The following is a 13,445-nucleotide window of genomic DNA, read 5'->3' on the forward strand; positions in this document are numbered from 1 at the left end:
TCATGATATTTTCTATTAGCTGTGCCTTGAGCTTCTACCACCCTGACTCAAATCCTTTCATAGCTGTTGATATTTCTCCACTTCTCCTTATAACAGCTTCTGGATTAGTTCAGCCATGGTGGGGATGAAAGTCTGTGGGGAGCAGGAGAGGGGAGTGCTGGATTTCACATTCTGAAAGGGGCTGGAGCTTACCTTTTTGACCTGGTGTTCTTCCCTCAGTATTCTGTATTGTGATTTAAATGGCAGTATTACCCTCTTATTACAGTACTAAAAAAGATGAAACAAAATTCTTTAGGAAATTTGATATGTTAAGGGGGACAATATAAAATCATTCTGAAAAAATAACTTTGCAAAAGTCAAGGATGCAATAAATGTATAAATACTGGAGGTTCATGAAGGAATAATAATACTTCCTTATGGAGTGATATACTCTGGAGTCCTTTTTGTTCCTTGTCTGTATCTTTTGTTACGCAGAGTTTTATATTTTTTCATTGCAGGAAAGGAACTCTCTTTTTAAACTTCTAAAACATACCATGTCTTTAACATCAATGGAATAAGAGAAATGCATTTAAGAATCTAAAACATGAAGTGCCCGGCTTTAAATATGATAGTCTCTGGTGATGGAAAGATGAATACTGTGGGCCTCCCTGGTGGCACAGGGGTTAAGCACCGCACTATGCAGCAGTCCACAACCTCTGCAGCACAAGTTCTATCCCCGGCCGGCCAGGGAGAAACCCACATGGCGAGGCAGACCTCTCCTGTCTTGTCCGCTGTTCCCCTCAGCAGTGTATTTCAGTCAGTCTGCCTGTTCTGTTCCCCACTCTGTCTTTGGTGGATCCTCTCAACCCACACATCTCTGCCCTCAGCTCTTGTATGCATAAGTAAATAAATCTTTAAAAAAAAAAAAAAGAAGATAAATACTGTGTATCCTCTACCCTCATATAACCCATAGTATCCAGACAGAAGTGTCATTTTATATCTTTATCACTGGAGAATATGTTAACATGAGAAAAGGGGGAAGCTTTTCCCTGTGGGGACAGAGCATTGTTTTGGAGAAACTATTGGAGTCACTTCTCAGATTCTGTATCTTTCCTAATTTGTGTAGACTATTGGAATTCCAAAATTAAAAGCCACATTGGGATTATCTAACCTCCCACCTAATAGTCCTTTTTTTATAGTATTTCTGCCATATGGTCACCCAGGCACTACTTGTACATACTCAGTGATAGGACAGTCATTTCCATTATTAGAAAGCTCAAATCCTTAGAAAGTTCTTCCTTACATTGAGTCAAGTTTACAACCTAATGACTGCCACCTAGTTACATCTTTTGTCCAACAAATAGCACCACTGCACAAGGGTGACCATCTTAGGAGAGTCTGAAATCCAGTTCCATCCTTGCCAAACCATGTACCTGAGAAATAGCAACTGCCCAGAGATAGATGCCCTTCGCTTACTGGCACAGTGCTGCTATGTGGGCTCGCATAGGAAATCTGCCAGCAAAGGAATCATGTATATATTCCAGGTGCTTCCCAGGTCAGGCCTTTGCATGATGAAATTAGAAGAAATAGTCTAAAGTTCAAATGTGCAAAATTTGATTCCTATTTCCGGGTGACTTTGAGCAAATAATTTAACCTTTCACTTCTGATTCATTACAGTCAAAATAGGGTAAGTCATCTGTTTCTCACTGTAATGGATCAGAAAGTCTTGTTGAAAATGATTCTCTGAACCATTATAGAGTGATGATTGTGATTATACATTAGAGAATCATTTCTAATTTTTATAATATTTTATTCCGTAGGGAGGCTGAGAAGACAAAACTTCTTATAGCTGCACAAAAACAAAAGGTTGTGGAGAAAGAAGCTGAGACAGAGAGGAAAAAAGCTGTTATAGGTACTTGGATTTCTTTTCTGAAATGGATGTCTTTTAAGTACATGCATTATGAGTTTGTTCTGTACTCTCATTCTCATGTTGGATGTTAAATGGGACTCAAATATGATTGCATCATAGAGTGGAAGAATTCTGGAAACTTCTTGGTACAATCAGATGTCATAAAAGCCTTGTAAAAGTAAGTGAGGTCTCTACCATGTTATTGGCTGGCACAATTGTCTTTTTGAAGACAGGAAGAGTGGATAAGGTTTTTGGGCAGCGTTCGAGTAGGGTTATTGTTTATATACAGTAAGAATAGGAAAGTGTTTTGGCTAAAGCTCAGAATCATTGTATACCTCCTTGCTGTTAACATGCATCTAGTTTTATCTGGATAGATACTGCCTTCTGAAAAAAAATACAGCAGTATTACAGCTCATTTTGAATTACAGTGACTTCTCTAACACCCTCGGATACTATGATATTAAATTGCCATCTTAGACTCTCTAACGAAGCCTTAACATTTTGCTATAGTTCCTTCATATCATACTTTCTTTTAAGAAAAAATTTATATATCTGTTTGAAACTTCCGTTGTGCCCTTATTGGTCTTACTACTTTCACCTTTCTTCTCAGATAGCTTCTATTCTGAAGTTAATGTATCTTCTGTGGCTACTACAGTAGTATGGAACAATAACACATCATAAAGTTGTTTTAAACTACAAAAATAGTATCAAGCCCTACCTTTAATTTCACCACCTGCCCTTTTTTCTTACGTAATAACATTAGTTTGAGCCTTACTAATATTGATACATACAGAACTAGTTCATTTTTAACTGTTGTGTATTTCATTCTGAGTGAACCCCAATTCATTCTGATGTGAAGATTTTGTTAGTCTCTAGTTTTTCCTTATTACAAGCAGTGACCCTGAGCTACCCTTTTCCCTGTTTCCTTTTATGCAAGAGTTTTCCGGAGTAGTGCTGCCCAACCTGTGGTGTGGGTTGATGTCCCATCAACAACATTTTTGTTCTGATCTACAATGAGATGAGTACAGAAATTGAGAATGAGTATTTAGAAGTCCTTATAGCATTTTAATGCAGTAATTTTATGTTTTTTGAATCTAATAAAAAGCCAGTTTATATTTGTATGTTTTTAAATTTGTATCCTAGTAATTCATTTTTTTGTTATGTTTCATAAAGTATTGGTTCCTACTAGATTAAAATACAAAAAAAAAAGGAAAGAAGAATATTTTTTCACAGGTGGTTTGAAAAGTACTACTCTAGAATACATATCTTCAAGTAGATTGATTGGTATACTCATCTTCAAGTTTACAACATTGCCAAATTGCTTTCCACAGTGATTTTTCTATTTGTTTGAATTCCAGTTTCTGTGCTGCCATATTGAATTCCCATTTCTGCATATTGTCCTCAACCTTGAAATTATCAGACTTTTAAAAATTTATTGATTACTAGTAAAATTGAGTATTAATTATTTCCCTTTCTTTGTGTAATTGTTAATATCCTTAGCCCATTATTTGGTGACTTTTTGAATTGGTTTACAGGAGTTCTTCATATCTTCTGGACATTAATCCTTTCCCGGTTTTATGCTTTGCAAATATTGTCTCTCTGTGGTTAACTGTGAACTTCCTGATGTATAGTTTTATGTAATCAGATTCATCAGCCTTTTCCTTTCTGGTTTGTGTTTTTCCTATCTTCCTATCTCTTTTCCAGCTTAAAGTAATAATTTTATTCTAAAAGTTATAAAGTTTTGCTTTTCATATTTAGGTTTGAATCCCTTTGGAATTTAGTGTTCAGTGTGACAAGGAATTCAGGTTTTTTTTTCCAAATGGCAAGTCATTTCTCTTAGATTATTCAGTAAGTTCTCTTAGGTTATTTAGTAAGTAGTTCATTATTTCCTCTACTTATTTGTAATGTATCATCTGTTATATAACAAGATCCTGTATATGAATTGTTCTGTTATTAGGGTTGTATTTTATTTCAATTTCATCATCTGTCTTTCTCCAGTATGACCATGTTTTAGCTGTTGTAACTTTTACAGTTATTCTTGCTATCTGGGAGAGCAAGTTTCTCCTTAACTATTTTTCTTAACTTTTCCTAACTATTCCTAAAATTATCTTGGACAGGGCCTCCCCAGTGGCGCAGCGGTTGAGCACTGGGCTACAAAGCTGCCCACAGCTTCTGCAGTGCTGGTTCCATCCCCAGCTGCTGGCCGAGGGTCCCACAGACCCTCCTCGCAGACCTCTCCTGCCGCGCCTGCTGCTCCCTTCAGCAGTATCTTTCATTGGTCTGCCTGTTCTGTTCCCCGCTCTGGCTCTGATGAATTCTCTCACGCTCCCTCACTTCTGACTGTACCCAGTGATTATATAAATAAATAAATAAATCTTAAAAAGAGGATTTTTTTTTTTTTAATTATCTTGGACAATTCTAGTCCTTTTATTCCTCCATATAAATTTTAGAACCGACTCCTTGATTTCTGTAAAATACTGTGTTGGAGTTTATACTGTAATTGCATTTCCTGTATACATCAATTTAGAGAGAATTACAATATTTATGAAATTGAGTCTTGTAATTCTATTTCTTCACTTATGAAAAATGTCTTTCAAAAAAGTGTCATCACTTTCTTCTTGATGTTCTTGCACATTCTTTATCAGAGATTTATTCCTATATAGCTCTTAGGATTTTTTTGCTATTACAAATAGGATCTTTATTTGCTATTGTAAATAGTCACATTTTCTAACTGGTTATTGCTTTTTATAGGTATGTTGTTGAATTTTTTAATTTAGTTATTTTGATGAAAATGCTGTTATTTCTATCAGTCTCTCAGATTTCCCATTTGATCAGTCATGTATCTTCAGATCAGGACAGTTACGGTTTTTTCTTCACAGACCCATACCTATTAGTTCTTACCTTTTTGCTGTAAGTGTTAAAAAGACATAAGTGATAGGCATTCTTGTCTTATAATTAACCTTAAATAGTCTCAGTAATTCTTGCTGTACTTTTATCAAGTTAAAACATTTCCTTCTGTTTCTTGCTTGCCAAGAATTTTTGTCATGACTCAGTGTTAAAACTTATAGAGTTCTTTTTCTATATCTGTTGAGATAACCTTACGACTTTTCTTTTGAAAACTGTTCATGTGGTGAATTATATTAATAGATTTTCTTTACTCAATTATTTTGTGTTCCTGGGGTAAATCCACTTGGTCTTGATATTTGAAGTTTATCTCAGTATCTTTTTCTATTTGGCTTTCTAACAGTTTCTTTATAATTTTTACTTTCAGAAATGAGATCAGCTTATAAATCTCTTATATTCTTATTGTCTGTTTTTTGTTTATGCCAGCCTCAAAATTAGTTGGAGAGCATTTCTTCTTTTTCTGTGTTCTGAAACATTTTGTATCAATGTGTATTCTTTGCTCTATAAATTTGGTGGACTTCTCTTGTGAAAACCGTCTTGGTCTAGTGGGGTTTGTGCTTTTTTTTTGTTTGTACCTTTGTATTGTGTGTGTGCGCATTTTACTTACTGATTTAATTTGTATATTGGTTTTAGATCTTTTCAGATATTTCTTTCTTTGTAAGCCTAGTGCTTACATTTTTCTCAAAAATTGTGTTTCCCTGCTATTTCAAAATGGGAGCATAAAAATACAGAATTCTCTTATGATTTTTAAAACCCTGTATCAAATATATCTTAATTATCCTAAATTTTGTATCTAATATTGTTTGTGCCTTCTCTTTTACTAGATCAGTTTTGCCAGAGGTCTGTCTTATATTAACCATATTCAGAAAAATGCATTTTGATTTGAATGATTTTGTTGTTACTTTCTTTACAATTATAATATTTTCACATACTTTTATTATTTCCTTCTACCGTTTTTGAGTTTATTCATTGGTTCTTTTCTAACTTAAGTTACTTAATTTTTCACTTTCAGTCTTTTCTAGTGGAAACATAAGAATATATGTTCTTTTATGTTCGGCTTTAGGCACATCTTTACAAGTTTTACAATTTTTAACGTTTTCATTGTGATTTCTTCCTTGACTAATAATTTATTAAAAGTATATTTTTAAATTTCTGATTGAATGGGTTTTCAGTGTGCTATCTTTTTATTGTTCATTTCCATTGTTCCTGCATTATAGTCAGATAATATGATCTGCTATAGATTCTTAAGTATTTGTTGAAATCTGTTTTGTGGCTTATTATACATGGTTGCCTTTTGGTAAATATTTTGTGTGAACTTGAAAAGATAGAATATATATTCTCTATTTGTTGGATATAGGTTTCTCTGTTATCAGATCAGACTTGTTGATTGTGTTGTTCACATCTCTGTATTCTTCTAAAATTTGCCTTCTTGAACTTGAGAGGAGCTATCAATTATCTGAGCCATCAGTTACTGAGAGGAATCTCCTACTATGACCAGGGGTTTGCTGACTTCTAATTTTTTTTTTCTTTGTGTATTTTGGGGCTCTATTATTAAGGGCATTCAGGTTCAGGAATGTTAAATCTACCTGGAGAATTACTTCTGTTATGTAATAACCCTCTTTACCCGCTAAACTTGCTTTTTCGATTAAGGTCTATTTTGTCTGATGATACTATAGCTGTGCCAGATGTCTCCTGGTTAGCTATTTTCTTGGTGTATCTTTTCCCATTCTTTTACTTTCAACTTTTCTGTGTCATTATGTTTTAGGTGTGTCTCTTGTAAACAGCATATAGCTGGATTTTGTTGTCTTATCCAATGTGAAAATCTGTCTTTTAACTGGTGAGTTTTAGTCTTTTTATATTTCTTGTGGTTATGACTACATTTGAATTTGTTATAATTTAATGTTGTGCTATTTTCCATGCATTTTATTCTGTGCCGCTTCCCCCCCCCCCTCTCTTTTTTGGTTGTTATTTAATTGATTGAATCTTCTTTTTTCTTTTACTTGATTGGAAGTTTTACATTATATAACTAGTATGCATAACTGGTCACTCCTATAAAATGTAAATAAGCATACCTGACTTGACAGAGGATATAGTTAATCATTCTTTCCATCCTTTCTTGAACAATACTTTTGAATGCTTTAACTTTTATCACATTCCTCCACGTTGAAAAGATTGTTTACTAGTTTTTTTTTTTACATATTATTTTTTAGATTCTGTCTTTTTATTCCCCCATTGATTACTACCATCACTATTAACTCTTACTAATAAATCCTTATTTTGATTGACATTTGTTAAGTAACTTTTTCCTTTCTATTGCTTCTGGCAAGTCATTCTTTTTTTCTTGCTAGTTGTTTTTCAGTGATGGGTAAGGAATGGAAAACATCTTTAGTCTTCCTTGGTCTGAAATGCTTTTATTTCATTCTTGAATGGAAGTTTGGCCTCTTCTCTTTGAAGATTTTTCTCCCTGTCTTTAGATGTTCTCTAGTTTCACTATGATGTGTATAAATAGAGAAAAGCGTACTTTTCCACTGGGCTGGTTCTCCCTGGATTGCAGCCTTTAAAGGTCTTGATTTTATGCAGAAATCTCAGCTTGAATGTCTTAAAGTCTCATCTCCTTGCCCTGTACGGTCAGTAAGCCAAGTCCCTCTCCCTTACTTATCTATAATTCACCCACAGGGCTGCCACCCTTACCTCTCCATCTCCCACGCTTATATCTCCTGTGATTCTTTCTTAAGATCTCAGCCATGTGTTAAAAAACAAATTTTCTAAATTTTTTCTAGCACATTCAGGTGGTGTGAGCTGAAGGCTTTTACCATCATTTCCCTGTTATTTTTCTAGTACTAGGATATCTAGTCATGCTCTTTATTGGTTTATCCGCAAACATAGAATAGTGTCAAATGGAGTTACTGCATTGGTTAGTCCTCTGTTGAGACAACATTCTCTGGATTCTATCAGTAGGCTCTAGATCCCTCACCTTTTATTCAGGTTTTACCATTAGTTTCATCTTATAGCTGAATTTTTAGCTCAGTTGAACAGTATAGTCTTCAGAATAGAATGGCACAGAATGATTTTTTTGCTGCTCAGGAAATAGGAAAGTATGTCCTAGAGTAATTGGTAAAGGAGATTGTCATCTGGAAAGAAGAAACCACTTGGAAATTTTCTTCCCATTCTCTACTTGCTTCAAGAGCCAGAGATAAGATATGTTAAATCTTTGGCTGAAGAAGAGAATTGAGAATGTTCTGTAAGAACTGCAGTGATTAAAGTGTTAAAAAGTCTTCTGTCATCAGGTCCATTGGTTAGACCACATGGTGTTTCATTTCTTTGCCTCCGACTGCCTGCTACAGCTAACTTGTTATCTCCCAACACTTGTTTTCACATTCTCAAACAAACCATCCTACTTTCTCTTTTATCTTCCAGAGCAGTCAGAATATTCCTTCCTTTATATTGGCTTGATCACATGTTTTCCTGATGGTAACTTCAGAGCTGATCCTGCTGTAGAAAGCTGTATTCCTTAACCTATCACTTAAGACAAGGATCTTCTAGTTCTCTTTCTGTTGTTATTTTTTGTTTTTTTCTCTGTCAAGCTCTGCATCACCTTTTCATTGTGATTTGCTCATTTTGTACCTTCTGTCTTTATACTCTGCATGTCCTAGATCATGTGCGCTAATTCCTTTAAGATTTCTACACAAGCCTCACTTGGTCTACCTTGACTTCCTTTTTCTTTCTTTCTCTTGACACATAATTGTCCTATGTTGCCATGCATTTATGTTGCTGCTTTTGTTCTGTGCACTTTCATGAAGTGTCTTTTTCCCTATTAGCTTGTGGACCATTGCTGTTTAATCCCATGAAGGACTGGAGCTGTTCCATTTTGTGTGTTTTTCTCCCCCCCCCCCAAGATTTATTTATTTATTTATTTATACATTTATTTATTTATTTATTTATTTATTTATACAAGCACTGGGTATAGTCAGAAGTGCGGGAGGGTGAGAGAATTCACCAGAGTCAGAGCGGGGAGCAGAGCAGGCAGAAGGACCGGGGTACACTGCTGAGGGGAGCAGCGGGCGGCAGGAGAGGTCTGCGCGCCATGTGGGACCCTCCTCTGATGGCCGGGGAGCAGCCGGGGATCGAACCGGCACTGCAGAGGCTGCGGGCAGCTTCGCAACCCAGCGCTCAACCGCTGCACCACCGGGGAGGCCCAGCTGTTCCATTTTGTATTCCCTTTTCCCACAAAACTAGCATTGTGAAGTAGGAAATAAGTTCCCTTTTATTTGTTGCTTATTTATAGTCTAGATAATGAAAGTTAATGAAATAATTAACCTATGAAACCTATATAAGCAAATGTTAGACTTTGTGCTGCTGTTTCTAAATGTCTCCTGGACTAGGAGAATGTCTTTGAATGTGTCTTTTGTCACATAATTACAGAAGCAGAGAAGGTTGCACAAGTGGCAAAAATTCGGTTTCAGCAAAAGGTGATGGAGAAAGAAACTGAAAAGCGCATTTCTGAAATTGAAGGTACATCAGAGAGAAAGAATTTCTGACTGTCCTGAGCTGCCTTTCTGACTCTTTTGGTAGCGGTATGAGGGGTGTGCCAGGAGAGGAGGGGTGGGGGAAGCTTAGAATAATCCACTCTGGAGGAAGCGACTGCCCTGATATTTTAGATGCAATTTTAAAAATTGTTATGGTTTGTGATTATGGGTAACTAAACCTTTCATTTTCTTTCTTTAAATTGGGGCTTATTAGCAATCACTTTGTTTTCAGTCAGTATGGGAATGCCCTATAATCAGCTGTAAAGGCTATGCAAGATAAAAGCACTGCCACCCGTTAGTTCCTTCTGTGAACCAAAAAAAAATTAGCTGCAAAAAACAGAAGGTCCAGTTTTCACAGAGGCTCTCAAACTCCTTAATTTTACCTAGAGATATGGTGATGGTCTTAGCTCACAAGTCTTAAAGACCAAACATTTAACCTCTATTTACTTATAGACTGCTACTTTCTGTCAATCTGCATGAAGTAGATTCTGAATCAAATTTAAAGGCAGTGGGGACAGTGCAGTGGGGATAGAGCAGAACTTTCTTGTCTGGACTTAGTTACTTTACTTGAAGCCTAGAGGGGTGGGGTTGTAAGGCTTTGGAATATATTGGGCGTAGAGGAAAGAAGGAACAACTTTAGGTAAAAAATGAAATGGGTTCAGATGAATTGAGAATTATTTGACATTGGCAAAAGTAGTTCCCTTTAGAAGACACTGGGGACTGGGATTTAAAAACTGCTAGTGCCGTTATAGCCTTTAAAGTAAAGTAAGGTGTGGAAACATCAGGGAGTGGAGAGAGGGACTCCTACTGAAAGTAGAGTCTGACCTCTTACCCAGCTGAGGAAGTATATTGGCATCTTCCCTTTGTTTTAAGCACCCTTACTCTGCTTTGCTTGCTAGATGCTGCGTTCCTGGCCCGAGAGAAAGCAAAAGCAGATGCTGAGTACTACGCTGCACACAAATATGCCACCTCAAACAAGGTGCCCTGCTCTCCATGTCACTTTCCCGGTGATACAGTTTGGGGTTTGCTTTTCCTTATGGGCCACTCTGATGTGATACAAGTGATTTTATCCAGTATCAAGGAAGGGTAGTTACCATCATGCCCTTTTGCTCAGCCAATCATTTAACAAGACATATTGCACACTCACTGGGTAGGGGACCTTGTATAGTTCCTTATAAAATGGGGGAACTAGAGCTAAGGGAAGCAGATAAAATCAGGCCAAATGCCATAAATCAGGAAAGTTAAAAGTCTTCTCTTGACCTGATGGGAGTGACAGGAAAAGAGTAGAGTTCATTTAAAATTCATTTCCAGATAAAGCCTGATTTTGGGTTAGATACGGTATTTCTACTCAGACATTCAAAATACACTGTGGTATTGTGGGGTAAGATGTGTTTTCATTGTTGGAAGACAATCTCATGCATTGTGGGTTATTTTGTATCCCTGGCCCTTACCTACTAAATGTCAGAGTACTCAAAAATTTTAACAATCCAACACACACACACACGTTTCCATAATACCCCAAGCTGAATATTGCTTGCTAGTTCTATTTTTTAAATGTTCTGGTCATGAGGAATTTCATGTGTGGTAACTTGAGAGAGGAGATTACATAGTGTATGGGTGAACAGTTTTTGTGTAGGGACTGGGGTAAATTGACCACAAAGTAGAGGCTTTGTTAGTGAGAGTTATTTAATTAAGAAGCAGCTAGATTCCTGTGGTATTCTGAAAAGGGGTGAATATGACCAAGGTTCATAAGATATTTTAGAGTAGACTAGAATAGAGGAGGAGTTGAGGTAGAGGTTGCTAAGGTATGTGATACATCTTGAAGGATTATAGAGTTTAAGCTATAAACAGGGCTTAAGTAGAAAGTTGAAGGAATTCAGCTGAAAATTGAAAGTTAGAAAGGAACAACATAATCTGTATTCAGAAGAAATAAGACATGATAGGTCCACAGAATGAGAACTGTCAGTATTTTGAAATGCAGTATAAATTTAGAAATGAACTTGACATAACTGCAATATACAGCTCTATAGAAACAAACAATTTGATGAAGATGAAGGCAAGAGGAGAAACTGTAATATTTTACAAAACTAGCCATCAAAATCTGTCATGGGAGAAGCTGGCCAGGCACAAATATCCAAGACCTTGCCATTGAGGTTAGCCTTCTGCCAGAAAGGGGAATTCCCCATTTTGGAAAATGTTACTTCAATATTAACTCATATTAACAAAGCTTCTGTGGCCAGATTTGATGGCAGTATTTGACAGGATATGAAAATGGGATTGGGAATACATCCAGGGAGTGACAGCTGTAGGAGGACAGTGAAGGACAAGATGGGCTTTTGTCTGGAGGGCAGACAGGAACTCGAGATGAGGCTCAACCAATAATAGTAAAGGTTCTGAGTCTTTGGGGAACACTGGAAATTAGTTTTAATCAAAACTGTTCCAAAGAACATTGGATTTTAGTCAAACCCAGAGAGATTTTGGTTGGATGTATCTTGGCAGTATGACTTAAACAAAACACTATGGCAAGTAGAGAGATCTGGTGTGATTTACACCTTTTATTTTCCTACAGTCAGGTCGGTGGCCTGCTGGGAAATGCCCCTTGTCACCTAACCAGAGAGTCCACGTAGAACTTGCCAATCACTAGTTTACTACATTAGTAGGCTCAGAGAGAACTTGGTTGAAGTTTCGGGTGAGAGGAAACCTTTACTTTGAACCAAAACTCTGGGACCCTGCATTCCCCCTTCACAAATCACCTGTCCTTCACAAACAGTTTAAATATCCAACATCTGGGGAGGCAAGAGGCCAGACCAGGGAATTTCTTGGGATTTTTTTTTTTTTTTTAAAGATTATTTATACAAGAACCAGGGTACAGGCCAGATGCGCAGGAGAGTGAGAGGATTTACCAGAGACAGAGTGGGGAACAGAACAAGCAGATTGACTGAAATACACTGCTGAGAGGAACAGCGGGCGAGACAGGAGAGGTCTGCTGCACCATGTGGGTTTCTCCCCAGCCAGCCGGGATCGAAGCGGCACTGCAGAGGCTGCGGACAGCTTCACGGTGCGGCGCTCAACTGCCTGCACCACCAGGGAGGCCCATAGGATCTTTTCCAATTCTAGAATGTGGTCAAGAGAACAGAATCACAGAGAACTGACTATAAAGTTATGCACCCAAGTCCTTCCTTTGATGCTCTGTCACTCTCATCTCTTCACCTGTTCATTTCTCTCGAGAGCCAACAGAAGTTCCCGATTGATTACAGGTAGAATTTAGCCATATGAAATGAGAAAATATATAGGAAAGGACACTAAAGGTTCCAAGTCACCATGAGAATGTTACTAAAATTAGTTATTGTTCCCCAAACTCTTCCCTCCACCCCCATCCTCTTTTTATTAAAAATGAACAACTTCTCCTGCATTAGGACAGGAACTTGTGTAGGAACTTTAAGTGTGCAACATAGCTATTAATGGGATAGCTGCAAATCAGAGTGCAAGAGGGTCATTGGCAACAAATCAGAGTTGAGTAATGATACCCTTTGGTGAGCAGTTGGGAAAATGCATGTGGGAGAAATGATTGTTGCACCAGAGTGTCCTCATGCCTTACTCTTGTTTGCCCCACAGCACAAATTGACCCCGGAATATCTGGAGCTCAAAAGGTACCAGGCCATTGCTTCTAACAGTAAGATCTACTTTGGCAGCAACATCCCTAGCATGTTCGTGGACTCCTCTTGTGCTTTGAAATATTCAGACCTCAGGACTGGAAGAAAAAGCTCTCTCCCCTCTAAGGAGGCTGTTGAGCCCTCTGGGGAGAGCCCCATCCAAAACAAAGAAAGCACAGGTTGATGCAAGAGGTAGAAATGTTCTACCATATCAGTATGTGACCCAAGGGTTTAAATGGAAACAATGGTTATACAACTCTTCAGATTTACCGAGAACTTGCGCGCCGTCTGTTCTGCCTCTCCTGTGGTAGTCCTGGTTTATCAACTGATTGCAGGATAGAGCCAGCTGTCTGGCACCCAAATGGTCTTGTCAGCCACAGTTTTATCAATTATCCTGTATGTGTTCTTTTCTAAACTGGTACTTGTGAATGAGGGAAAGTCTGATGCTAAGATACTGCCTGCACTGGAATGTTA

At 37.4% G+C, this 13,445-nt stretch overlaps 1 protein-coding gene across 1 annotated transcript in view; it reads left to right on the forward strand.

Moving 5' to 3' along the window:
- Nucleotides 1-13,173, forward strand: part of ERLIN1 (ER lipid raft associated 1) — a 34,784-nt gene extending 21,611 nt beyond the window's left edge. Inside the window, exons 8-11 of the mRNA XM_084244589.1 lie at nucleotides 1,800-1,891; nucleotides 9,215-9,304; nucleotides 10,218-10,297; nucleotides 12,934-13,173. Coding sequence (XP_084100715.1) covers nucleotides 1,800-1,891; nucleotides 9,215-9,304; nucleotides 10,218-10,297; nucleotides 12,934-13,155 — 484 coding nt within the window. The 3' untranslated portion in view covers nucleotides 13,156-13,173. The remainder of the gene's footprint in view (nucleotides 1-1,799; nucleotides 1,892-9,214; nucleotides 9,305-10,217; nucleotides 10,298-12,933) is intronic.
- Nucleotides 13,174-13,445: the final 272 nt, after the last annotated feature.

Source organism: Talpa europaea (genome assembly GCF_964194135.1).
Source record: "Talpa europaea genome assembly, chromosome: 10".
NCBI classification, from domain to species: domain Eukaryota; kingdom Metazoa; phylum Chordata; class Mammalia; order Eulipotyphla; family Talpidae; genus Talpa; species Talpa europaea.